The 26,598-nt window shown below is 46.1% G+C and overlaps 1 protein-coding gene across 2 annotated transcripts in view; it reads right to left on the reverse strand.

Moving 5' to 3' along the window:
- Acox2 (acyl-CoA oxidase 2) overlaps positions 1 to 12,503 on the reverse strand; it is a 28,114-nt gene extending 15,611 nt beyond the window's left edge. The window contains exons 1-10 of one of the 2 annotated variants that reach the window (XM_047532498.1): positions 12,297 to 12,503; positions 11,393 to 11,555; positions 11,032 to 11,183; positions 10,553 to 10,660; positions 8,883 to 9,002; positions 8,443 to 8,558; positions 7,632 to 7,804; positions 5,244 to 5,406; positions 3,505 to 3,695; positions 1,240 to 1,419 (exon numbers count right to left, since the gene is read on the reverse strand). In XM_047532498.1, coding sequence (XP_047388454.1) covers positions 1,240 to 1,419; positions 3,505 to 3,695; positions 5,244 to 5,406; positions 7,632 to 7,804; positions 8,443 to 8,558; positions 8,883 to 9,002; positions 10,553 to 10,660; positions 11,032 to 11,183; positions 11,393 to 11,555; positions 12,297 to 12,423 — 1,493 coding nt within the window. In that variant the 5' untranslated portion in view covers positions 12,424 to 12,503. Of the gene's footprint in view, positions 1 to 1,239; positions 1,420 to 3,504; positions 3,696 to 5,243; positions 5,407 to 7,631; positions 7,805 to 8,442; positions 8,559 to 8,882; positions 9,003 to 10,552; positions 10,661 to 11,031; positions 11,184 to 11,392; positions 11,556 to 12,263 lie in introns of both variants that reach the window. The other variant, XM_047532497.1, reaches the window with a different exon arrangement.
- Positions 12,504 to 26,598: the final 14,095 nt, after the last annotated feature.

Here is a 26,598-nt window from a genome sequence, read left to right on the forward strand (position 1 = left end):
CTTAACCACCATGTTTTAAAGCCTCAGGGACTCAGGCCAGGAGCTTTCCCCACTTTTTCATGCACATTCCACCCCAATAGCAGTGTTTTCCGGCCATTCCACTGGCTGGCTTCCTATGGTCCAAGCAAGAAAAATCATTTTTTTTTAAAGGTTAGTGAGGCCTGTTGGTCACCCAGCCTGCTGCCAGGAACCAAAAAAAAACAAAACAAAACTTACTCTTGTCCTCCAAGACACTAATAAATTAGTCATTTGCCATTACATTAACCTTTAATCCCCTTTTATTGTCTGTTTCCTGCATGTCCATCCATGACCCTTGAAACTTGTGTATAAAGCAAACTATTAAGCAATATTTATTTTGCTTTGTCAGGGAGTACATAAGCAGATGTCACTTTGAGTTCCAAGTGAAGAGAAATACAATGGTATTTTAATTATCCAGCAGTCTTCTTATCCCCCCAACCCCACTCCTCCAAGTAAAAATTTAGCTCTTTGAGGTCTGAGGGTTTTATTAGTTTACTGGTAGATCCCTGTTTCTTAGAACAGTGCCTCGTGTATTGTGGGCACTTAATAAATATTTGTGGAATGAATGAATGAATGTCCCAAGTTGCTTGTGATCTCAAAATAACTATTAATCATTCCCGAAGATTTTTTTTCCTTTTTTTTTTTTGTTGGCATTTTAGTGTGGGGCAGGGTTAGAAGCTTTTTCTTTTTAGGTAATTAAATCGTTCCATCTTTCTGTGATGGTGTCTATGCTTGGCTAGGTCCTCCATTCCAAGTCCCTAGCATATTTGGTCATTCCTGACACATAGTAGATACCTGGCAATATTGGTTGAGTTACAGAATGGACGAGCCCTTGGTTTTGTCTGTGTTCTCTGGAGCCTACTAGATGCCGGAATGGAACAGATTCTGTCCTGTGATATAGTCATGTTTTAGAAAACCATTTTTAGATTATGGGCTATTTTCAACTTAGAAGGGTTGCTTTATTTATGGTTGTTGGTTTGCATATCGATACATTTGTAGTATTTACTTATGGGTACATTTGTTGAATTGTGAGTTATCCCAGGGACTGAAAGATTTTTAAAATTTCTCTCATGGCAAGAAGAGTCGAGAGGCCTGGGAAGGCTAGGGATGGGAGTAGTCTCAGAGGCTATCCCCGAACGTGCCCCTGAACGTGCACCCAACCAATCCTGAAGACCCTAACGGGAGGAGGAGCCTACCCCGTGGGCTCTCAGTGACTCTCACCTGGCTGCTGCGTGTGCCCAGGCTGCAGTGTAGAGCTCTGGGCAGAGGAAGTCGGCTGCCTTCTGTGCTGGGCACCTGGCCAGGACAGGCGTGGCAAGATATGCGACAGACTGAGGCAGGGGCTTCTGTGGTGTGGAGCCTGGGGACGCCTGGGCTTGCAGGTAGCTCTTTACCAGAAACCTGGAGGGTGGAAGAGGGTGGGCACAGGTGGGACGGTGTGGGGCCCTGTGGGGGCGCCCGGCTGCCCTAACTCCCAGAGATGTGCGTTCTTAGACTGGGCTCCATTCTTCCTGTGGAAGAACCTGGGGCCCAGGCCTCCTCCCAGCCGCCCTCTGGAGGGTTACTCCTCACTCCAGAGTCCCCTCCTGCCATCCTGCTGTGGGGCCTTTTGTGAGGTGCACCCCACGGCTTCAACAATGAAATGGGTCTGCATACCTGGGGCAGATCCCTTCAGATCTGGATCATAAACTCTTTTGAGATTCTGTGCGAACTGAATCTTTTTGTGGAAATCTTGTGATTTGGGGATTTATGATGATTTGTACAGTGACTATGGGAATTACATTTTCTAAGCTGAGAAAAGGAGAATAGGTGACTCTCAGCGGCTGCATACGTCAATCCAGTGGTTATAGGTTCTGGCCTCAGGCAACCCTGGACTCTCAGCGGCACCCCTGAGGCCTGCGTGATGCTCAGGAATTGGTTCACCTCCCTAAGTCCCGGTTTCTCCATCTCTAGATGGGGATGGTCATACTCAACCTGATTGGGAGGTGGTTTGTGAAACAGAAAGATAATATTTGTGAAGTGCTTAGCACAAAGCTGGGCACAGAATGCCCAATACATACTACTGTGTTCCTTTGGTAATTTGAAAACGCAAACCCATAACTGTTATATATTGAAAGTATTCCTTGTCACATTTACCTTTCTCCATGTCTATGGGAATATTTGTCCCATTCAGTCCTCTGAGAATAAGTGAGTATGAGAGGCTTTGTCAGCCTCAAAGAGAGCTGAAAAGAAACCACTTGGAGCTGGGCATGGTGGCACATGCCCATAATTCCAGTGGCTTGGGAGGCTGAGGCAGGAGGATCACGAGTTCAAAGCCAGCCTCAGCAAAAGCAAGGTGTAAGCAACTCCGTGAGACCCTGTCTCTAAAAATAAAATATGAAATCGGGCTGGGGATGCTGTTCAGTGGATAAGTGCCCTTGAGTTCAATCCCTGGTACCCCCCCACGCCCCAAAAAAGGAAACCATGTGAAGGAGGCTAACTTGGCCATTGGATCCTACCTCTCAAGTTGGGGCCTCTTAAAACGGTATGCCTCTACATCATGTACAAACAGAGAAACAAGATGTATCCCTTTTGTTTACAATAAAAATGAACTAAAAAAAAAAAAAAAAGTTGGGGCCTCTTATGTGAGCTTGACACTAAGCCTGGGATCCTGCGTTGAGCCAGGCAGGTGTAATCCCTGCCCTTAAGGAGCTCCCAGTCTAGTTGGGGACCAGAGCTAAAAAAGTAAACAACAAAAAAATATAGACAATTATAGACTGTGTTCCAAAGGAAATAGTCAATGTTGGGTGGCAGAGAAGTGCAACGGCCCTGTGGAAAGAAGCGTGTGACTGACAGAAGTGACCTTCTGAGGCACGAGGTTCCCAGTGCAGGATGGATAGGGAGGTAGGAACCAGGTCATGACAGCCTTGTGGGCCACAATGTAGAATTTTCCTTCCGGCAGCCCATAGCATAAAATAACTAGCATGGGAAACCAGAGAACACCTTTTTTTTTTTAAATTGCAATGCTGGGGATTGATCCCAGGGCCTTGCACATGCTAGGTGGGTGCTCTGCCGCTGAGTTACATCCCCACTCCTTTTAAATTTTATTTTGAGACAGGGTCTGACTAAGTTGCTGAGGCTGGCTTTGAAGTTGTGCTCCTCCTGCCTCAGCCTCCCAAGTAGCTTTGAGCCACTGTACCTGACTGCGTGAGCACTTTTAAGCACGAGAAAGATGTGATTTTCCATAGGCTTTGAAAAGATCCCTCTTGGATGCCCATAGAGAAGTGGGGCCTGGTAGAAGCAGGAGATCTGGGTCTAGGTGAGAGAAGGTGGCAGCCTGGCTAAGAACAGTGGATCTGGGGACAGGTGGATTAGAGACCTGTTGTGGGATTTGGACAGCCTCCAAATGGTGCTTCCTAAGCCTGTCCCCTCCCTCTGTGGGCATCAGACAGAAACCTCAACCTGAGCAGAAGCTTGGACAGAGGCCTGGGCCAGTCTGGTCCTTACCTGGCCACCTGCAAGTAGAGCACTGTATTCTCACCCTCGAAGGTGCAGGAGGCTGTCACTTGGGTGACCAATGATGGCAGACCACTCAGCTTTGAGTAGCCATGTCCCCCGCAGGCCCTACGACACACCTCGGCCCCCTGGGTACACAAGTCAGACATCATGGCCTTCATACCTGTGCTCAGTGCATGGAGCTGTAAGAACAGGAAGAGGGGTCAGGTGGGATTAGGGGATCCCATACCTCCCATTACTGAGCATTTATGGCAGGCTGAGCACAACTCCGTGAGGTAAGAAGTGTTTCCCTAACTCACAGCTTTATGAATGAGAAGGCTGAGACCCTGGCTCTGACTCACCCAGAGTCACGCAGTCAGGCCGTGTAGCCTTGGGGCAGTATGAACTAAGGAAAACCTTCCTGGCCATTGTCTCTAGGATCTCTGGAAGAGGGTGCTGCCTGGACTGGGCGCACTATCCCTCAGAACTTACAAAGTTTGGAAAACTGACCTGTGAGGATGAGTGGGGTGCAATGATCTGAATGCGTCTGCTCCAAATTCATGTGTTGAAACCCTAACTTTCAAGGTGATAGTATTAGGGGGTGGGGCTTCTGGGAAACGATAATGTCATGGGGGTAAAACCTTCATGAATAGGATTAATGACTGCCATTGTTTGCATTTCTCCTCCAAAACTCAATTTGAAATACATTTTAATCATATTAGGAGATGGGACCTTCTTGAGGTGATTGGGTCATCAGTGCTCTGCCATTATGAATGGATTAATGTGGTTGCCATGAGTGTGGCTTGGTTATAAAAAAGCGCTCTGCCCCCCAACTCTCTTCCAGAGGATCCCTTGCCATGTGGTGCCCTCCAACGTGGAACATTCAGCACAGGAAGAGCGCCCTTAATAGATGGTGGCAACTTGATGGCAGCTAGGAAGTCTCCAGAACTATGAGAAACAAATTTATAAGCCACCTAGTTTATGGTATTTTGTTATAGCAGCCAAAACAGCCTAAGACAGAGGGGTTGCTAGACAGCAAGCCTGGTTAGAGTTTTTGGTTCTTAAAAGGTCCAATCTTTCTTTCATATGTTCAAGTCCTTGTAAGGAAAGTCATGTCTTACTCTTTTATTGTTTCTGTTTCTTCATCTGCAAAATGTGGATATAAATTTTGTCTGCTATACAGTTGGAAAAATTAATGAAGCAATGCTTACAAAGCACAGTGCCTGAGCAGACTGAATCTTAATGAATATGTGAGTTCACCATGATTTATCTGAGACCTATGGGCCAGATGTGCTTTAGAATCAGAATAATTTTTGGATTTTAGAAAGGCAGAGCAGGGTGTTTAAGGTATATTATATGTAATACCCACAATGAGCTTTGGGGAAGCCTTCATAATTGAACACATTAATTAATTTTTGCTTATTCATGTTAGAATAAATCAAGTCAAACCGTACTATCAAACGAGTTCCAGCTTTTGGTTTTCAGAGCTTTGTGGGATTCAAAGCACATCAGGGATTGTGATGTGTGTTCTTTGTACTGTGTGTGAGTATTTCATTTAACATTTTTGGAGCTCTCTGGGGACCAGGTGTGGGTGGATTTATATGTCAGGGTCCAGTGCACCTTGATGCCCTGGGATGTTGGAAGGGTGTGGGAACCGGGGAGAGCCTGCGGAAGCAGGGCTGAGACGGCTCCTCGGTGGCTGGAAGAGCCTGTGCCACCCTCTAGCAGATTCCCCAGCAGACAGCAGGTACCTCAGGGAGGAGGCTGAAATCTTTGCTCAGAATCTCATCGTAGGAGCGGTGGAAGAATTCCAAGAGGCTGACTGCTGTGAAATGGAAGGCATAACTCATAGCCAGCTGAGGAAGGAGTTTCTGCTGCTGCGTCTGGTAGTCCAGAATTTTTGCCTCTGGCTCACTGTGGGGAAAAGAAGCAAAAGATGGAGATGATAGCTACACGGCACGTCCACCTTCCTTAAGATCACATCCCCAACGCCACGGAAGCCTTCAAAACAGACAGTTCTTCACACGCTCATTGCAGAACTAACACGAGACTATTATCATCTTCTAAGGTCTCATCTCACGTGAACATTCACATATTTCCCTGCACTCCTGCTCATAGGGACTGCCTCTTGTGGAGGGAGGGTCACACAATTCTTGTGTGCACACCACCAGATCCTAAGATGTGAAAAGTTCTGAACTGTGAGGCATCTGCTCCCAGGGATTGGGTGGACTGTGGCCCTGCACTGATGATGATTTAAACCTGTGATCTTTCACTGCCCATGTGCACTTGCTGTGTGCTAGGAAATGCGTTGAGCCTAAACAGCAACTCTTTGGACATGAACTTGAGCCCAGTGGAACCCAAGGAGTGGCCTGGATCTTCCTTGTCCATTGCTATGTCCTCAGTGCACAGGAAAGAGGGGTGGTTGTCCCAGAGCTGACAGGAACCTGGGGCCCCACCCAACAAGTAGTTCTTCTCATCCCTGGGGCGTCTCTACAACCCAGTGCAGACAAGCAGTGCTGTCTTCCAGTGCAGACACCCTCTGCCTGGGGTTCTGGTGCCCAGGCTGCCAAGGGTGCTGTGGGTTTGCCAGAGGCCCACCCTGCCTTCCTGCATGGCACCCTCAACACCACCCCGAAAAATGACTCCTGTCCACCTCGCATCCAATCCTTGGTCCATTTTGTGTCAGACTATTCTGGACCTTGGAGCCCACAGCATGAAATAACACCAGATCCGAGGGCTGAATGTCCCCAAGTTCCAGTTCAGGAGACCTCATTCTTTTTTTTTTCTTTTTCTTTTTCTTTTTTCTTTTTTTTTTTTTTTTGAGATGAGGTCTCACTATGTTGCCAGGTTGGTCTCAAGAGACCCTCCCACCTCAGCCATCTGAGTAGTTGGGACCATAGGCACCCACCACATGCCTGTGTGGTGATCTTACTGGTTTTTTTTTTTTTTTGGTACCAGACATTGAACTCAGGGGCCCTATTTTGTATTTTATTTTGAGGCAGGGTCTCACTAAGTTGCTTAGTGCCTCGTTTTTGCATCACCACCATACCAAGATAGTTGCTCTGTGCCATCCCAAGCTTGACGTAGGTGCCATGTGGCAAGACCTGTGTGAAACAAGGACAGACACTGGACCAGAGCCTACTGACGCTGGACAGCCCCCCAGCCTGCCGACTGCCATGACCATGGACCTCCACACCCCAGGGGTACCATGTGCTACTGGCCATCTGGATTACAGGTGTAATCCCATGCCCAGCATGATATTACTCATGATAGGTAGAAAATAAGACCTAGAGAGCGTCAAGGATTTGCCCAGGGTCAGTCAGCAGAGCTGGGATGATGAACACTGTCAAGTTGAAACCCGTCCTCAGCACCACGGATTTAGTCTTGCTGTGACCAACTCTGACCTCTATTCCTCTTCTCACTCCATTTTGCCACATCCTGGGTGTGTGTGTCCATTTGGGACAGATCAACTCTTTGAAACTATTTGTTATTTAACTAAAATTCAAATGGGTGTCCTGTATCTGGAGACTGTGTGTGTGTGTGTGTGTGTGTGTGTGTGCGTGCGCGCGCGCGCGCGCGCAGGCACGTGCACTTGCACACAGATTAAAACAGATGGAATGGAGTAGCCCTTGCCATTCTGTGCCATGGAGTATTGGGACTAGTAGCCAGACGCAACCAGCCATGAGGAAAGGGATCCAGACCTAGACATACCACAGCCGGATGCTGACAGTCACAGCCAGACAGAACACCATCATCCACACAGTCTGATAAGACCGCTGGGCTTTGCCAGACAGAACAGTCAACCATGGTCAGATGCAACCTGGTGACGGGCCAACCCAGACTCACTAGCCAGTCACAGCTGAGTAGAACACAGATTTGGACAGACGCAGACTAACATCAGATGCTGATAGATATAGGTTGGGCCGGCAGGTCAGGCAGGGTTAGAGGGGGCCAGAGAGACCCCGCCAACACGTCAGACTTGTATGTGTGTATGAGAGAGAGAGAGAGAGAGAGAGAGAGAGAGAGAGAGAGAGATGCCTGCACCCGGCCCTGGCAGAGAGGTATTGCCAGGGAGCAGGCACAGTGGGACGCAGGTCAGCCCTGCCTCCTGGGGTCAACCTCTGGGCTCCTCCCCTTGCCTGGTCCGGAGCCGGGATTGGCGGCGGATGACTGAGTAGCGCAGAGCAATGACACAGGCCTTCTGCAGGTCGGGTAAGATCCCAGTCAACAGCACGCGCACCCTCATCACCACCATGCCAAGATAGTTGCTCTGTGCCGTCCCAAGCTTGATGTAGGTGCCATCTGGCAAGACCTGTGTGAAACAAGGACAGACGCTGGGCCAGAGCCACGGCCCCCCAACCTGCTGACTCCCATGACCATGGGCCTCCACACCCCTTGAGTACCATGGTGCTCCTGGCCATCTGGACCACAATGATCATTGAGATACAGAAACGTTTCCCTGCTTGTTCCTAACTAGCCACTTCCCCATGTGCCCCGTGTATGGCTGCTCTGTGGGGACACCCTTGGCCTCCCCATGATCCACAACTAAAGGGGCAAAGCCTGACAAAGCGGGGACCTCCAGGTCTCTGTCAGCACTCTGGTTAGTTGTGTCCAGGCCTCACTGTGGGAAAATATTAGCACATCACTCTGGGCCCCTTTTCTTCTTTCCCTGGGGTTGCCTTGCCACCCCACTCCATGATGGCTCTGCCACCCAGTGTGGACAGCATTTCCACATGAGGAGTCCGAGGCTCAGAGAGGCAAAGTGACTTGCCCAAGATCACGCTCTTTCTAAGCTGGGGCTTTACCCCAGTCTGTGGGACAACAGAGTCTCTCTGGGGGATCGTGGCCTAAACAGTTCTAGGGAGGAGGACCCAGACCCAGTGACAGCAAGTGCAAAATGCAGGTCCCCTGCCTAGGTAGTACAGGTCCACAGCCTCCCTGGCCCCCGACCTGTGCAAAGCGACTCAACATGTTCTCCCTGGGGACCCGCACATGGTCTAGAAGCAGGAAGCCATTGTCTACATTTTCCAAGTCCATCTTTGGCCCAATGTCCCCAACAGTGATTCCTAGAGGGGGACAGAGATGAGAATGTCCGTCATTTCAGTGTGTGCTATGTGCCAGGTACCACGTTCCCATTCCAACTCACAGCAGCCTGTGACCCTGGGGTTATGGTGCCCACGTTGCAGGTAAGCAAGCTGAGGTCAGACAGATGCTGAATTTTGCTCAGGGTCACCCCGCCAGTCAGTACCAGGTCTGTCCAACTGGACCCCTCCTGGACCAAGGGAGAGCAGTCCCAGCTTCTCCCATAGATTTCTTGGGCCCTGGGGACAAGGGAAGCTTGATGGGAACTCCTTCTGGAAGGGGTCCTGGAGGGAGCAGTATGGGGTTACCTGGCAGCGGGGTGTGGTCCTGGAGGCTCCGGATGGGCACGATGAAGGCGTGCATTCCCCGCCGGGCTCCTGAGCAGATCAGCTGGGCCAAGACCAGGGCATGGGTGGCCGACCGTCCCACTGAGGGCAGAAAGATGAGCAGCCCATCACAGGGAGACCTGGACATTGCTGTCCTCCAGCTTATCCTCCTGGGCTTGGGTTGCTCATGGACATCTCTGAGGCCTCAAAAAGTCATTGATAATAGAGAAGATTTGTCCCCAGAGAACCAAACAGGACTAGCAGTGACTTGACAGAAGAACTGAAATGAATGAGCTCTTAATAAAATCTTGCTATCCCCCCACAAAAAAATTATTAATGGCTCCCTCTGTCATCAACCTCATAATAATGAATACAGATGCTTATCAAAATCCAGGTGGCATCTGACCCTGTACTGAAGTTTTCTAGTTCTTACAGGGCAGGTACCATGAGTCTCATTTTCCAAGATAAGGAAACTGAGGCTCAGAGAGCAGAGTGACATGCCAAAAGTCACTGGCTGGGGCCGGGGGCTGGAATTTGAACCCTGGTCTGCCTGAGGGGGGGGAAATATATATATATATAAACACATATAATATTATATAAAATAAAAATATATTTTATATAATATTATATAAATATGTGTTTATATATATATATATATATATATATATATTTTTTTTTTTTTTTTTTTTTTTTTTGGTACCAGGGATTGAACTCAGGGGCATCTTTCCACTGAGCCATATCCCCGGCCCCTTTCATGTATTTTATTTAGAGACAGGGTCTCACTCAGTTGCCTAGGGCCCGAGTTGCTGAGGCTGGCTTTGAGCTCAAGATCCTCTTGCCTCAGCCCCCACAGCCACTGGGATTAAAGGCATGTGCCATCACACCAGGTGGTCTGCCCAATCTTAAAGGCAGGTTTCTTCTCTGTGGTTTTGATCTTGTTCATTCTCTTGCTCTGTCGCCCCTCTGCTCGTCTCTCTCACCTTTGCCATTTTTCTGCTTTAGTTGAACTCCCGGCATTTGTTTTATTCATTTTCCACTCCAGGCATTTACTGTCTGAGTCCCCAAATGCTACAGATATGTCCTCAGAGCTGAATTCTCAAGCTCAAGGAAGGGGGCCTTGGTGGGACCCTTAGAGCTTGACAGATCAACCTCTGAGATGCTGGGCATGGCAGCCACCTGGTGGCCATCTGATTCGAGCTGGTGGTAGCACAGGGTAGCACACAGTGTCTGGGGCAGGGGCAGGGGCAGGGGCAGGGGCAGGGGCAGGGAGGGTGTTTTTCCCCCTAACTGTCCTCACAGGGCCTGTGCTCAGACTGGGGACAAGCTTAATCATCAACTCAGGAGACAGAGCAACTGGGGCTAGGCCAAGTGTGCATGTGTGTTGTGTACATGCACACCCATGGGGCGGGGGCAGTGTGTGCGTGTGTGACCTTGTCTCGTCTACTTAAAGTCCCCCAGGAGCCTGTCAGCTGCTCGCTAATGAAAGTCTTAGCAGCCCCGCTACTTCAGGGAGGTGAATTGACTCTCCCAAGGTGACCAGCTTAGGAGAGGAAATCAGCCTGCAGTCTTCTGGACATCAAAGCCAGTGCCGCTCTGCCCTCTGACTTTGTTCTCCTTGGGAAGGGACAGGGCAGGGGAGGATGGATACTCACTGTCCCCAGACCACCACTTGGCGGCAGTCATGGTAGGGCTGTGTATCACAAACTCCTGGGTGGCTGTGTCATAGGTGGCTTCGGTCTCCAGGCCTTGAAGATATGTCCCTTGGGACCAAGGAGGGGAGTCAGACATTCAGCCAAGGTGGGGTTCTTACCTGGGGAGCAGCCTCTGGGCGGGCCTGGACCCTGAGGAACCAGCCAGAGTGGAGGAGGGCCGGCTCCCTCTGTACTTGCAGGTGTTTTCCCCATTCATCTGTGGGCTGTGTGGGGACGCACAGAGGTGGGTGCTGATGCTTCTAAAAGGAATGACTTGTCCGGCTGATAGTTCATATAATACAGGTATACAAATTAGAAAAAGCCACTCCTTCCTCAAGACCCTTGACTGCCATCTGCTGGAGTGTTTTCAAATTAAATATGCAAATCTATGAGATGCAAGGGGCCCTCTGTGGTCCTACAGTGCACAACCCCTGGCTCACCATGTCCCAGTTCTGTCTGGGCATATGTTGTGATGATCTGGAAGTTTTTGCAGAGTGGGCTCCATTTAGCAATCTGTTCCTCTGAACCCAGGCTCCTGAGGGCATTCATGAAGACACCACTTAAAGATAAGGCCACGTCTCCAGAAAGGGCCCTGTGGGGTAGAGACGTTGTGGTTCAGTAGCCTATCGAAGACAGGGGCCCAGGTACCCTCAGCCAGGGCGCAAGAGGGAAGGGACACCTGGAATCCTGGTTTCCCAGTAAGTACTGCCTTTGTTGGGGAAAAAGGCTCACGGGGCTGGGAGGTTTACACGTGACCCCAGGTAGAGTCCTCTCTGGTGAGGCCGCACCAGGGGAGAGCACCTGTAAGCGTAGGTCAGTTCACTACCATCTGGCAGCCAGCCCAGGCGCTGTGCTATCATCTGTATGTGGAATCTCTTCCGCAGGGCGTTCTCATAACGCTCATTCTGGGTCATGAAATAATTGTTCTTAAGGCTGAACACTGGGTTCTTATGGATGATGCTCTCTGCAAGGGATGGAGAAAGAGGGCTTAGGGACTTGGTGAAGTTTCTGGCATCGGATTGTTCCACCCACTTGCCTCATGGATCTGGAAAGGAAGTCACTTACTACTTTACAGATGAGAAAACTGAGGCCCATAGGTGGGAACTATGACCTGTCCAAGGTCACAAAAGCAAGGCAGTGGCAGAATTAGGACTAGCTTTCAGGTCTCCCCTGCCTGGGACTCTTCTGTCAGTTAGATGGGCTCAGGGAATACTGGCGTGTTGGTAGGGCCTTCACAATCCAAAGGAATGACTCTGACAATGGCATTTCAAGGGCAAATTTGCCTTTAATTTTTTTTGGGCGGGGGTACTGGGGATTGAACCCAGGGACACTCAACCACTGAGCCACATCCCTAGCCCTTTTTTGATATTTTATTTAGAGACAGGGTCTCGCTGAGTTGCTCAGGATCTTGCTAAGTTGCTGAGGCTGGCTTTGAACTCATGATCCTCCTGCCTCAGCCTCCCAAGCCACAGGCATGTGCCACCAGGCCTGAGTGCAAATGTGTTATGTACAGACAGGACTTTGACTACTATCCCATTCTCTCAGGAAAGCACATGGGTATAAATATTATGCACTAATGAAAAAACAGAGTAATCCTGATAAAGTAGAAAAGAAAAGAGAGCAAAGCAAAGCAGGGTACAAAGCAGGTACTCCATTCCCAGCCTCCTCTCACCAACTTCCCTCCGGAGCACAGTGTTCTGGGCACCTCTGTCCAGGATGTTGGTGAGTCGTTCCACGTTGAAGGACCGCACACGCCTCTCACTTTCTATGTCAGGGTGCTCTCGCCTGCTCCAGGTGTCTCCCAAGGACACTCGGTGCACTGGGCTACCCATCCTCCTCTGCCGTCGGAGGAGAGACACTTCTGGCCTGGCTGCTCTGAAGGCCTGTTCAGGGTGTCAGGTGACTCCAAGAACCTGGGTACAAGAGGAATCACCTAAGGCTGCATGTCAACAAGTCCCGGGGTCCTGCTGCACTCTGAGGTTCATACAGGTTTTGACTACAAAGCTCCTGCTCCATCCTCTGTGGCTTGGTAATGAGCAACATCCTCATGAAGAGCTGGTGATGGTCACTCGAACAAAATAATCTTAGGTTAGAAGTGGCCCCTAGTGACACTGCTGGAGGTGACCAGGAATCGATGGGATCTGACCACAAAGCATGTTCATCATCCATGCACCCTGGGAACTCACTGTGGGACTTTGTGGTTCCAATCACCTGTTCCCAAGTTCCAGGCTCATTCAACCCCATTTCTTGGGCTCTGAAGGGTACTGCGATGCTGCGGGGAGGAAGCTTGCCCTCTGCCTGGGAAGTGTTCCCCTGGAACCCCAGCAAGTCTCCCATGGCCAGGGTGGGCCCTGCCTCCTTCATGCCAAACCCTTGGGCTCTTAGAAGCTTCCATTCCTCTACAGTGAGGCAACCACCAGGTATAGTCCATCCTACTTCCCAAGTTGCTTGTATCCCACTGCTCCTTGGCTACCACCCAGCCACCATCACATCTTTCCTGGCCTCTGTGTCTTTTTTTTGCGGAGGGGACTAGGGCATTGAACCCAAGGATGCTTAACCACTGAGCCACATCCCCCACCCTTTTTTGTATTTTATTTAGAAACAGGGTCTCACTAAGTTGCTTAGGGCCTCACTAAGTTGCTTAGACCTCAAACTTGTGATCCTCCTGCCTCAGCCTCCCAAACCATGGGATTACAGGTGGGTGCCATCACACCTGGCCCAGGTGAGCTCTTAAGTGCAAGTCACCTTATGTTTCTCCCTGCTTGTGGAATGGAGTCCCTGTCACGTCCATCTGCCTCCCACCCCACTTGTCCCTCTCCTGCATCAAGTTACCTCCCCATCTGGGGCTTCCTCTCACTCTTCTGCCCTTTGCCCCTGATGGTCCCTCTGGGCAAGGTTCAGCTTCCTGGTATTCCTAGCGAGTTCCAACTCCAGGGACCTCAACTCTATAAAGCCCTGGGAGAACTGAATCTCTACGGGCAGTTATTGGTATTGGGGACAAGTTCCTATTTACTCACGTGTCCCGGTCCCAAGGCAGTGAGCATTGGGCCATAGGGCAGGGTGAGGTGCGCTGCATTTGTTTGGGTCCCCAGGCCTGGCTCACGGGAGGTAAGCCGTGAACCTTTCCTGCAGGTTGCCCCACTTTGGGTTCCCTGTATCCCTCCCCTCAACCCTAGAATGGGTTATGGTTGCTACCATTTCATAAAGAAGGCAGGGGCCTCAGAAAGAAAGCGACTTTGTCAACTCATAACCAGAGGTAGCGAGTGGGATTCTTTTTTTCTTTTTCTTTTTTTAATTTAAGTTTTTTGAGTTCATCCCTGGATTGAACCCAGGGATGCTTTTTGCACGGAGCTACATCCCCAGCCCTTTTTATTTTTTGTATTGAGATGGGGGTCTCACTGAGTTGCTGAGACTGACTTTGAACTTGCCACCTTCCTGCCTCAGCCTCCCAAATTGCTGGGGTTACAGGTGTGCATGTGACTGCATTATTATCATTATTATTATCATCATTATTATCAGCAGTGCTGGGGATGGAACCCAGGGCTTTGTGCATGCTAGGCAAACATTCTACCACTGAGTTATATCCCCAGCCCAGCAAGTGGGATTCTTATGCAGGCCTCCTGGAGCAGGGCTGTGGGTGCTGAGAAGCAGCCTAGTATGCCCAAGGAGTCTCCATCGGCCGCCTCTGGGATTCCTGCAAAGCCACCCAGCCCAGCTCCTCCCTTCCTATTCCACCTCTCCTCTGCCCTCACTCCAAATCCCCCTGCCTCCTGGCTGTCTCCCACCTCTCCAGAACTCTCCCTCCCGTCAGCCTTTGCCAGGGCCGTACCCCTTATAATATAAAGCTGCCCCCCGCCCTTTATGCAGAAGCCACTTCTCCCCCTCCCATCTCACATCCTGGATCGTCAGTCTGTGCACATCCTAGCTAGATGTCGGTCCACTAGTCAGCCTGCAAGTCCCCTTCTCAGTCACTGGTCCCTTGTTAGCCCATGAAATTCCACTACTTAGGAGAAGCTCCTGCACCATTCTCTCTCTCTTTCTTTCTTTCCCAGCCCCAGGAGCAGACGCTCTGGTTGTCCGTCTAATAAAATCTCTGGTGTGAGTTCCCATGTCCGGAGTGGCTTTCTGGATGCTGTCGCTGGACCGTGACTCAGACCGGGCACCCCAGAGTGCCTGCTCCCCTGGATTTAAGGGTCTGAGCTGCCTTGGGACCCGAGCTGAGCCACATTTTTCTTACACCTCTGACCAGAACACCCTGTCTTCAGGTGTCACCATGGCTCCCTCTATTTTACCTTAATGTCACCTCGCAGAGAGGCCCACCTGACCACCCTCTTTAAGATCCCAAGCCCCCTGGCACCTTTTCCTGTCCCCACTCTGCTTTGTGTCTTTTCTGTTTACCGACCACCTTCTGACCTGTCAGTCGTTCTTGTGTATCCCTGTCTGTGGCCACCCTGCCCTCATGGAAGTGAGCAGGAATCTTGTCAAGTTCATGCTCTGGCAGCGTGGAGCCAGAGCCTGCCGGCAGGAGTGCCTGCTGAGTAGGTGTGAAAGAAAGAAGGCGGTGCTCCCAGTCGCCAGGAGCTGCCCAGGCTTATTGTGGGGCTGGCCCCTCCTCGGGGTCTCCCAGTCCTTTCCTGCCTTGCCCTGGGTCCCTGACTCACCTCTGTCTCGGGTCTGCACTGGAGGCTGGCTGCAGATCTGAGCCTTTTAAAGACAAAGGTGAGCGACTCAGCCCCTTTCTCCTCCCCCTGAGGAGAACACAGCCCGGAGGCTCTGGCACTGGCTCCCGGCCTTCTGAGTCCCCGGCCTTCTGAGTCCCCGCCCCCGTGCCCCTGGGTGGCTGTGACATGTACCTGCCCTGGGTGCCAGGCGCAGGGGCTGCTTGGGAGCTTGCAGCCCCCTCCAGTCTCAAAGCTGGGGATTCCTCTGAAAGTACTTGTACTAAGAACTGTGTACCCCAGCTGTGTCTCCAAAGTGAAACCCCTGATCTGTCCTGATGGCTTCCTCTCTCCTGCCATCAGGAACTCAAGCTGATCGCCTCAGCAGCTTAACAGTCTCCCCCGCAGGTCGTCCTTGTGTGAAAGGGTTGCTCTGTAAGACGAATGATTTTTTTTTTCTTTCTCTCTCTCCATGTCTGCTATAAAATTTGGCTTGCTTTATGGTGAGCATTAGTATTCACGTACTTGCCCCAGGTTTCCCGGATGGATCCTTGTGGAACACTTGTAGTTTGTTGGGCACGGTGCTGGGTGGGATGGGATGCTCAGAAGGTCCCACACTTCCACTCTTAAAACCCTGGAAGGAACTCACAATAAGTTGGGTGGGAGTGGGGGGCGGGGGGAGAAGTTCACTGGATTAGACAAAGGGGAACTAAGGGAAGGGAGGGGGATGGGAGAAGGAAAGACAGTAGAATGAATGGGACATTGGTTTCCTGTGTTCATACATGAACACACGACCAGTGAAACTCCACATCATGTCCAACCACAAGAATGGGATCCTAATTAGAGTAAGTTATACTCCATGTGTGTATGATATGTCAAAATACACTCTACTATCATGTATAACTAAAAAGGACAACAAAATGGATACATTTGACTACATTAAAGTTTTAAACCAGTGTATGACAAAGAAGGTCTTCAATAAAGGTAAAAAAAAAAAAATGCACCACAGATTGGGAAGAAATACTACAGTGCATCTAACTGACAAAAGATTACTATGAAAAATATCTTAAGAACTCCCACAAGTCAAAGAAAATGAACCAATAGAAAAAGTGGCAAAAGATGTTAACAAATAATTCTGTCAAGAGGAAACCTAATGGCTAATACAAACATATGAAAAGATAATAAACTATGATATCAATGAGGAAAAGGAAATTCAAGTAAGATTCCCACATGTCAGCAAGATTTTAAATCTTGATGTTACTGGGTATGAGTGAGGAGCAGAGATAGAATTCTCATACACTTCCCATGGAATGTTAAATTGATATGACTCTTTGGAGAATGTGACTGTCTAGTAAGTTAAAAAATGTTAGGCCTTGCACCCCAGCAATTCTGCTTGTGCTTATTTATGGACCCCTACAATGCAAAACTAAGATGATCTCTAATATACACCAAGAAATAGAAATGCTTAAATATGCTGGATGTCGTCAGATTTTTCAGCTAAACCAATGTACCATTATACTAGCAAAATCATTTGCATTTTCCAGTTTCCCTATGACCTTTTATGCCATCTACAACAGATAGAAAACAATTTCATTTTTTTTTTAGTCATTTATGTAAGTTATGAGTGAGGCTGTATGTCTCTTCAAACTTTTATTGTACATTGGCAATCCTTTTTTCTGGACAGGCCCTATTTATACCCTTTTCCCTATTTTCTCTTTTGGTCTTTGTTACAGTTTGGATATGATATGTCCTCCACAAGTCCCAGTCTTAATGCAGGAATGTTTAGAGGTGAATTTCTGAGTGTAGTACAAAGCTGCTCCCCACCCTTTCTGTTGCATCACAACCTAGCTTGTCAGTCTGAAAGCTGCTCTCCCTGCCCTTTCCGGTGCAGCCTTTTGCCCCGCCTCTCAACCACTTGTCAGTCTGTGAACATGCTAGCCAGCTATTGGTTCATCAGTCAGCTTGCAAGTATCCTTCTCCATTATTGGTCCCCTGTTAGCTCAGCGGAATTCAACTGCTTAAGGGTAGCTACCCCGCCATCTTTTCTCTCTCCTACTCACTTGCTTTCTTTCTCCTCCTTGCTTTTCCACTCTCTCTAGCGCGTGCCCTTTCTTTTCCTCTCATTTTTTTCTCTTACCCTGCGGGGAGACACTCTGTTTGCTTAATAAACCCTCTTATGTGATTTCCCATGTCCGGCGTGGTTTTCGTGGGTTTTCTTACATTGGTGCCGTGACTTGGGATGGGTCCTTCCACTGCCTCTTAGGCAAGTGGAACCCCATCCAATGCCCCAGTGCCCCCTGGACATAGCCTTACCTTCCATTCTGCCCAGATGCTCTGCTCTGCATCCATCACTGGACTTCAGATTGGTGAGTCCTCTAGACCGCTTCCCCTAGGCCGATTTATCCGGGACCCTCAAGGCAGCTGAGGAGTGGGGAAAGCCCCAGCCACAACCCCCAGTCACAATAGTTACAGCTGGCCACCTTGGTCTTATCTGCTGGGTGGATTCCTGATTTATGGTGGAGATTCTCTCTCAGGGTTGAGGCTCATCTCGTGCTCACGCGCTCATACTCAAAAACCCTGACATCAGGTCCTCAACCCTTCTTGGCTTTTGCCTGGCCCCACATTGATGCTTGTGTGACGACACCATCTATGTGCTGCCTTCTCGTCTCCAGTGGATACTCTGGCCTCAGGACGCCCTGGTCACAGACTCCGCTGTTTCAGTCTCCACCATGGGATCTGGGTCCTCCATTCTGGCAGATTCACACCTGGGAACCCTTCACCTGACCGTTCATCAAAACTTAAGGATATTTGGCCACAGAACCCTTTAGATAGTCAATCCAAAATGGCCGTGTAATGGCACACAGCTTCCATGAACAAGCGGGCAGATGGAAAGGGATTCCTTATCTTCAAGTCTCTTCTTTCTTGTGCTTCTATGCTCTTCCTGCAAACTCAAAAGCCTCCTTCTTCTTCCCCTCTTAATCCCTCCTCCTCCTCGAACTTCGACTTAGCTGTTTCTGCTTCCATTTCCTGGCCCAGCCCACCTAGTCCTCCTACCATGAGGTCCCACATACACTACTGTGGAGGGAGTAACCAGTCCAACCATCAGTGGCATGTCCCAGTAAGGAGTATGATATAGCAGCCCCATTCCCCACAAGCAGTGGAAGATATTGTTTCACAATTTTCCTGCATTCAAACCTGAAAAGGGTTAAAATGCCCTAGGCATCAAGTTTCTGCTAGAACATTTTAGCCCCTTTCAGATCCAGATCTCAGTCAAGGTTTACATTGAAATGTAAATGGAGGAAGCCAAAATGCTCAGTGGGAGACCAGTCTCAAATCCAAGGAAAAAAAGTGTCCATGTAAAATTTCTCCAGGGCTGCAACACAACACTTTATCTCTCCCTTTTACCTCTTCTCTCTGCCCTTCTCCTTCTCACCCTTCTCTTTCCCATTTCCTCATGCTATAATTAATGGCCATTATCATTTTTCTTCTAGGACTTTTGTTTTTCTTAAATGCTATATTTTTGAGTTCACAATTTTGATCCTATATACCTAGGTTAATGATTTTTGATCAGTTCTTTTTATCCAACTCTAGAGTTATTTTTGAACATCCGTTACATTGCAATGGAGATATATATTACAAGGCCTTTGCTTTTGTGTTAAATATAAGCACACATAAAAATTAAAATTAAAAAAAAATGGATCCAAATACTTTTAATTCGTGTGATTTAAAAAGGTTCAATTTAAATTGGGTAAACTAATAGAAGTAAAATGTCTTTAAAATTAACTCACAAGTCTCCAGGTGGTCAAACTAATAAAATGTTGATGTTTATAAAATGTCTAACATCAATTTTTCTAGGACTTTTCTTCAACAGGAAAGAGATGGAAAATACTGTTGGTACACTTGTCTGATATCTTGGGTTTTTTGCACTTGTTTGATATCTTGTTTTTTTTTTTTTTTTTTACAAAAAGATGAGTGAATTAGAGTTGACATGTATGGGATTACTCAAACGTGTTTGTTAGAGACATCTGATTAATTTACAGTTATTCCATGGAGTAACATACTTAAAAACATTATTCTTTGTATATTAAATGTGTTCATATTTTCCAGACATACAAGCCTTTAAAGCAGAAAATTTATCAAGCTGCTATTCTCCAAATTAAACTTGTCTGTAATGGTAATTTTAAGCTCATCATTTAATGTTCTATTATAGGACCTGTCATCAATAGGGTATATGTAAAATTTGTTACACTGAGATAAAATAAATTTAAATGTAAATGTATTTCTAAATGTTAGTGAAAGCCTGATTTGCTTAAAGGTTAATATCGTGAAAGCATTTTGACCCTTTGCCACACAAAAGGAAAGTTAAAAGCTCTTTCAGCCTTTCTTTAATTCATGATTTAGATTAAATGTTAAATTGTGTTAACTAATGTTCATATAGACTCAGGAGTCAATATATGTAAACTTCTTTAAATGACATTTAAGAAAGGATGTAATATGCAGTAGCAAAAATGGGACAACAGTGATTGAGATTGGGGTCTCTGATCTCATGACTGTGGCACACCTGATGCTTGGGAGTGCTCCTGGGCAGGGGCACAAGGTGCCTAACTGCTGTGGCAGTACCTTCCCTGGGGAGGCTCTGTACAGGAGTCCTATCAGCTCTGACATTGATCTCAGGCACACAGCTCTTGGGCAGGAAGGAATTCTTTTGCTAGATAACCAGTGCTTCATCAGCTCCCTTCTCTGGTTCCCGCCCACCTTACAGTAACTTTGGACGGTGGACTTCATTGAGAGCTACACAGAGCTCCTACGTTAATGTCCTAGTCTCTAACTTTCCTGAAAACAAAGAATAATGTTGCACTTTAGAATGGCTTCAAAGTAAACCAGACTTTAACTCATTTAAAATTGTGTTCAAAAGTTTGATGTTTGTTGTAACGATTACTGTGATCTCAAACAGGGGATATAAAGAATAACTCAGTCAAAATTCAAGATAGCTATTGCACAAACTGAATGTTTTACTGTTGGTGATTCTATTTTGTATTTTCCTTGTAAACTCTAACTGTTGCCTGATTAATATTTTGCAGAAGTACACCATAGATTAACTTGAAATAAATAGTAAGCCATCACCTATAGGACAGATAATGTAGACCCCATTTAGATAAAAGGGGGTAAATAACTGTAAAGTTATAGATATTGAAGTTAAAGCTCAGTACTCTTGCTTTATGACTGATGAGACTGGCGTGCTTGATGGTTAAGATCAAACTTAGAGATTGAGATTAAATACAGAGGTCAAGAAAAGTCCATAATGGGTCTTGCCCTCAGTCAGCCTGAATCCAGGGAACAAGAGGACTTCTCTAAGGAGGTTTGAAACTGGGTCACACAACCTCCTGATCAAGGAGATTGATGAGGCCACTAGAGGATGAAAAGCCACTCAGTACACCTGCTGCAGAGGAGTGTCAAGGAAAAAGGGAGACATCCCTGGTGCTTTCAAGGGAAGCCACCTCATCGAGGAGACATTGCCTAATGGACAGCACTAAAGCTAAGGCTCTCAAGTTCTCTATGAGTGACCCCTGTGGGAACTCAGCTGACTCTTTAACAGACAGGAACAGGTTACTTTGACCAGCTTGATTTTAAACACCTAGAAAAACAGATAAAACCAAAATATAGCCATTCTTGGACATTTAAAAGAAATAATAGTTAAATGTAACTTAAGATGTACACTTGTGTTAGTCCACTAGAATAAAGACTAAAAGCTACAAAAGAGAGATTCTTAGGCAAACGTGCCTGATAACTATCAAGAGAAACTGCCAGAGTCAGAAATTTTTAGTCAGTTTAAGGCCTACAGACCTTCCTAAGCTACACAGGTAGGCTTAATCTATATTTGCTAGGATGATTATCTAGCCCTAAGTAACAGAAGTATAGAGATCTCTACTAAATGTTGTGTTTACATTCCTGATAACCTGGACAATGTTAAAGTTCTCAAATAAAGGCCTTGTCCTCTCCAGCCTTTGCTAGGCCTTGTTATGGGAACAACTTCTCAGTTCTTCCACCCCCTGGTGAGGATATTCATTGGCATGTTCCAGATTCTGCAACATTTATCTTGTACTAATCTCATTTCAGTACTCATGTCTGCAGGTAAGACACTCTGTTTGCTTAATAAACCCTCTTATGTGATTTCCCGTGTCTGGCGTGGTTTTTGTGGGTTTTCTTACACTGAGATTATGAGAACTTCCACCTAATTGGTCCATCCTAGTTTGAATGGACGGACCAAAATGGGTAACCATAGGCAGGTGTGGCATGGCTGGAGGAGGTGGGTCAAGAGCACGTGTCCTGGAAGGATGCCTCTTCCCTGTGGCCCTTTCTCCCTCCCTCCCTCTCTCTGCTTCCAGGCCCCACCTTGACATAAGCAGATTTCCCCTGCTGGGCTCTTCTACCCTGATACCTGCCTCACCTTGGGCCCAGAGCAATGGACTAGGCCATCTGTGGACTGAAACCTCTGAATCCATGAGTCAAAATAAAATTGTCCTCCTCTTAAAACCAAACCAAACCAAACCCCAGAAAGTAGGGTGCAGTTCCCCATTTTGCCAGTAAGGAACCAGTCTCAGATAGGTGATGTCCTCAGCCCCAGTTCGTACAATAGCTAGATTCCTGACAAATTAATAGAGCTGGAATTTGAACCAGGTCCCTGAGGAAAAGGATTAATTATTGACCCATTTGGGCAAGATTGAGAAAGAAAGACTGGCACTCTTGTCCTGACAGGATGTCTGAGCTTTGGCACTCTGGGCAGTTTTCCTCCGTCCTGGACCTCAGCCTCCCCTGTCTGTGTTTGGGGTGTCTGTGCACCTAAGGGGCTCACATTTCCCTCCTGTATTCCCCAAGTAGCATCAAGCTTGTGTCTGCTGGAGGAGGCAGGCCCTGTGACCCAAGCTTTAAGGTCCTGCTGGGACTGTAGGACTGTGGCAGTCCCTATTACTATTGGCAGTGGTTTCCACACAGGGTGATGACTTCAGGTTAGGTGGCCTTTATCCCAGTTCTTGGAGATGAAAGTCCTGGCTTCAATCTGGCCTCTGCCAAGGATTTGCACACTCTCTCCCCATGGAAAATTGCTTCATCGATCTCTCTTATTGCTTCCACATCTTTGTAAGCTCCTTCTTTTCAATTATTTCTTCATCAGCTTGGGCCCTGCTTTGTAGGTTTTGAATGGGATAATTTTGATTTGTTGTGTCAGTCTATTGCATTATCTAGGGTAAAAAAAAAAAAAAAAAGATTTAGTTCTTTTTATTTTATTATGAAATATTTCAAACCTGTAGAAAAGTGAATAGAACAACACAAGGAACCCACATGTACCCAACACCTAGCTTTAATGATAATAATCTAATTGTCTTCCTTGTTTTTAATTTTTAATTTTGAAATAACTCTAGATGTTGAGAAATTTGCAAAAAATATTACAGAGTTCTCATATACCCTTCCCTGAGCTTCCTCAAACTTTAACCATGGTATAGTTAGGGAACCAAGAAATTAACATTGATGCAACAAACTGATCTTGAGAATTTATTTGAGGCTTTCAGAGGGTCCCCAAGATCAACCTCAGGTGCAGCGATGTGCTGAAAAGAACTCACTTGTGGTTTATTAGTAAAAGGATACAGATTTAAATCAGCAAGGAAGAATGTGGAAGAGTAGAGCAGAGGAAAGCAGCTCAGGATAGGACAGCCAGAAACAGAGAGTTACATGTCTATTTTAATTCAAATACCATGCTGTTTAAAGTACTGTTGCATTGCAGTATAATTAAAATTAGGTAGTTTTTTTCCCCCACTGGAAACACTTCTTTTCTTTATTTTTAATGTTTTGCACATTTTGTATCCAGACAAAATATAATATGTCTAGCTTTTTAAGTTAGTCTGACAATATCTGCATTTTGATTTGAATATTTAGTTGAACAATAGAAATAACATAATATAAAATAACATAATATGTAACATTTTCAAAAATAATAATATGTAACATTTTCAAAAATAAAATAATTGCTGGCTTCCGTGCAGAGTGACTCACCTCCCGGAATATGCTAGTCCTGCTGGGTTGACCCACTAGTGCGAATGGCTTCCTTAACTCCATCCCTGTCCTGTTGCTCACTGAAGCAGCTCCTCCTGGTCCCCCTTTCCCTGTACGACTATCATAAAGGGAAGGTGGGCTCCCCATCTTTGTTAGAGTCAGATCTTAGCATGGCTCAATCTGTCACACCCCATTTGATTTAGAAAAGATAATTGTTTCCTGTGGTTATTCTATTAAATAAGTTTCTTACTGATTAATCTACAGCCGGCTCATCCCTCATCCGACAGAAACCCTTTCCCTTGCCCACGCTGGACATGGAAATAACTTGACAATCCAGAGTTCAAAGCCAGCCTTAGCAACTTAGTGAGGCCCTAAGCAACTCAGTGAGACCCTGCTCTAAATAAAGTATGTACTGGGGATGTGGCTCAGTGGTTGGCAGCTCTGGGTTCAATCCCTGGTAACAAAGAAAATACATAAATAAAATACTTAGGGATGAATTTTAAAAACAGGTACAAATTCTATGTAGTAAGAACTACAAGCTGTAGCACAGGAAAATATGTAAACACTCAACTAAATAGAGAAATATACCATGTACATGTACTGCAGTTCAACCGAAATCAGGGGCGTGTGCACAAGTGTACGTTTGTGTGCTTAAAACAAACAATTAAAAAAATTTCTTCTAAACCTCATATAAGCAATTTCCCCACTGTCTCACATAGCTTGTATGTGGTAGGTTTGTAATCTTTTTTTTTTTTAATTGTAAACAAATGGGATACATGTTGTTTCTCTCTCTGTACATGGCGTAAAGGCATACCATTTGTGTAATCATAAATTTACATACGGTAATGTTGTTTGATTCATTCTGTTATTTTTTCCCTTCTCCCCCACCCCTCCCACCCCTCTTTTCCCTCTATACAGTCCTTCCTTCCTCCATTCTTGCCCCACTCCCTAACCCTAACTCTAACCCTAACACTAACCCCTCCCACCCCCCATTATGTGTCATCATCCACTTATTAGCGATATCATTCGTCCTTTGGTTTTTTGAGATTGGCTTATCTCACTTAGCATGATATTCTCCAGTTTCATCCATTTGCCTGCAAATGCCATAATTTTATCATTCTTTATGGCTGAGTAATATTCCATTGTATATATATACCACATTTTCTTTATCCATTCATCAATTGAAGGACATCTAGGTTGGTTCCACAATCTGGCTATTGTGAATTGAGCAGCTATGAACATTGATGTGGCTGTATCTCTGTAATATGCTGATTTTAAGTCCTTTGGGTATAGGCCAAGGAGTGGGATAGCTGGGTCAAATGGTGGTTCCATTCCAAGTTTTCTAAGGAGTCTCCACACTGCTTTCCAGAGTGGCTGCACTAATTTGAAGCCCCACCAGCAATGTATGAGTGTACCTTTCTCCCCACATCCTCGCCAACACCTGTTGTTGCTTGTATTCTTGATAATCGCCATTCTAATTGGGGTGAGATGGAATCTTAGGGTGGTTTTGATTTGCATTTCTCTTATTACTAGAGATGTGGAACATTTTTCCATATGTTTGTTGATTGCTTGTAGATCTTTTTCTGTGAAGTGTCTATTCATTTCCTTAGCCCATTTGTCGATTGGATTATTTGCATTCTTGGTGTAGAGTTTTTTGAGTTCTTTATAGATTCTGGAGATTAGTGCTCTATCTGAAGTATGATTGGCAAAGATTTTCTCCCACTCTGTAGGCTCTTTCTTCGCATTGCTGATAGTTTCCTTTGCTGAGAGAAAGCTTTTTAGTTTGAATCTATCCCAGTTATTGATTCTTGCTTTTATTTCTTGTGCTATGGGAGTCCTGTTGAGGAAGTCTGGTCCTAAGCCGACATGTTGAAGCTCTGGACCTACTTTTTCTTCTATAAGATGCAAGGTCTCTGGTCTGATTCCGAGATCCTTAATCCATTTTGAGTTTAGTTTTGTGCATGGTGAGAGATATAGGTTTAGTTTCATTCTGTTGCATATGGATTTCCAATTCTCCCAGCACCATTTGTTGAAGAGGCTATCTTTTCTCCATTGCATATTTTTGGCCCCTTTGTCTAGTATGAGAAAATTGTATTTATTTGGGTTTGTGTCCATGTCCTCTATTCTGTACCATTGACCCACCTTTCTATTTTGGTACCAATACCATGCTGTTTTTGTTACTATTGCTTTGTAGTAGAGTTGAAGATCTGGTATTGCGATACCCCCTGCTTCACTCTTTCTGCCAAGGATTGCTTTAGCTATTCTAGGTTTTTTATTCTTCCAGATGAATTTTATAATTTCTTGCTCTATTTCTGTAAGGTACATCATTGGAATTTTAATTGGAATTGCATTAAATCTGTATAGAACTTTTGGTAGTATGACCATTTTGACAATATTAATTCTTCCTATCCAAGAACATGGGAGATCTTTCCATCTTCTAAGGTTTTCTTTAATTTCTTTCTTTAGTGTTCTGTAGTTCTCATTGTAGAGGTCTTTCACCTCTTTTGTGAGATTGATTCCCAAGTATTTTATTTTTTTCGAAGCTATTGTGAATGGGGTAGTTTTCCTAATTTCTCTTTCTGAAGATTCATCGCTTATGTATAAAAATGCCTTAGGTTTATGTGCATTGATCATATATCCCGCTACTTTACTGAATTCACTTATGAGATTTAAAAGTTTTCTGGTGGAATTTCCTGGTTCCTCTAAGTATACAATCGTATCATCAGCAAATAGGGATAGTTTGAGTTCTTCTTTTCCTATTCGTATCCCTTTAATTTCTTTGGTCTGTCTAATTGCTCTGGCTAGAGTTTCAAGGACGATATGGAAAAGAAGTGGTGAAAGAGGGCATCCCTGCCTTGTTCCAGTTTTTAGGGGGAATGCTTTCAGTTTTTCACCATTTAGAATGATACTAGCCATGGGCTTAGCGTAGATGGCCTTTACAATGTTAAGGAATGTTCCCTATATCCCTATTTTTTCTAGTGTTTTGAGCATGAAGGGGTGCTGTATTTTATCAAATGCTTTCTCTGCATCTATTGAAATAATCATGTGATTCTTGACTTTAAGTCTATTAATATGGTGAATTACATTTATTGATTTCCTGATGTTGAACCAACCTTGCATCCCTGGGATGAAACCCACTTGATCATGGTGCACTATCTTTTTAATATGTTTTTGTATGCGATTTGCTAAAATTTTGTTGAGAATTTTTGCGTCGATGTTCATTAAGGATATTGGTCTGAAATTTTCTTTCCTCGATGTGTCTCTGTCTGGTTTAGGTATCAGGGTAATATTGGCTTCATAGAA

Source organism: Sciurus carolinensis, chromosome 17 (genome assembly GCF_902686445.1).
Source record: "Sciurus carolinensis chromosome 17, mSciCar1.2, whole genome shotgun sequence".
NCBI lineage: Eukaryota > Metazoa > Chordata > Mammalia > Rodentia > Sciuridae > Sciurus > Sciurus carolinensis.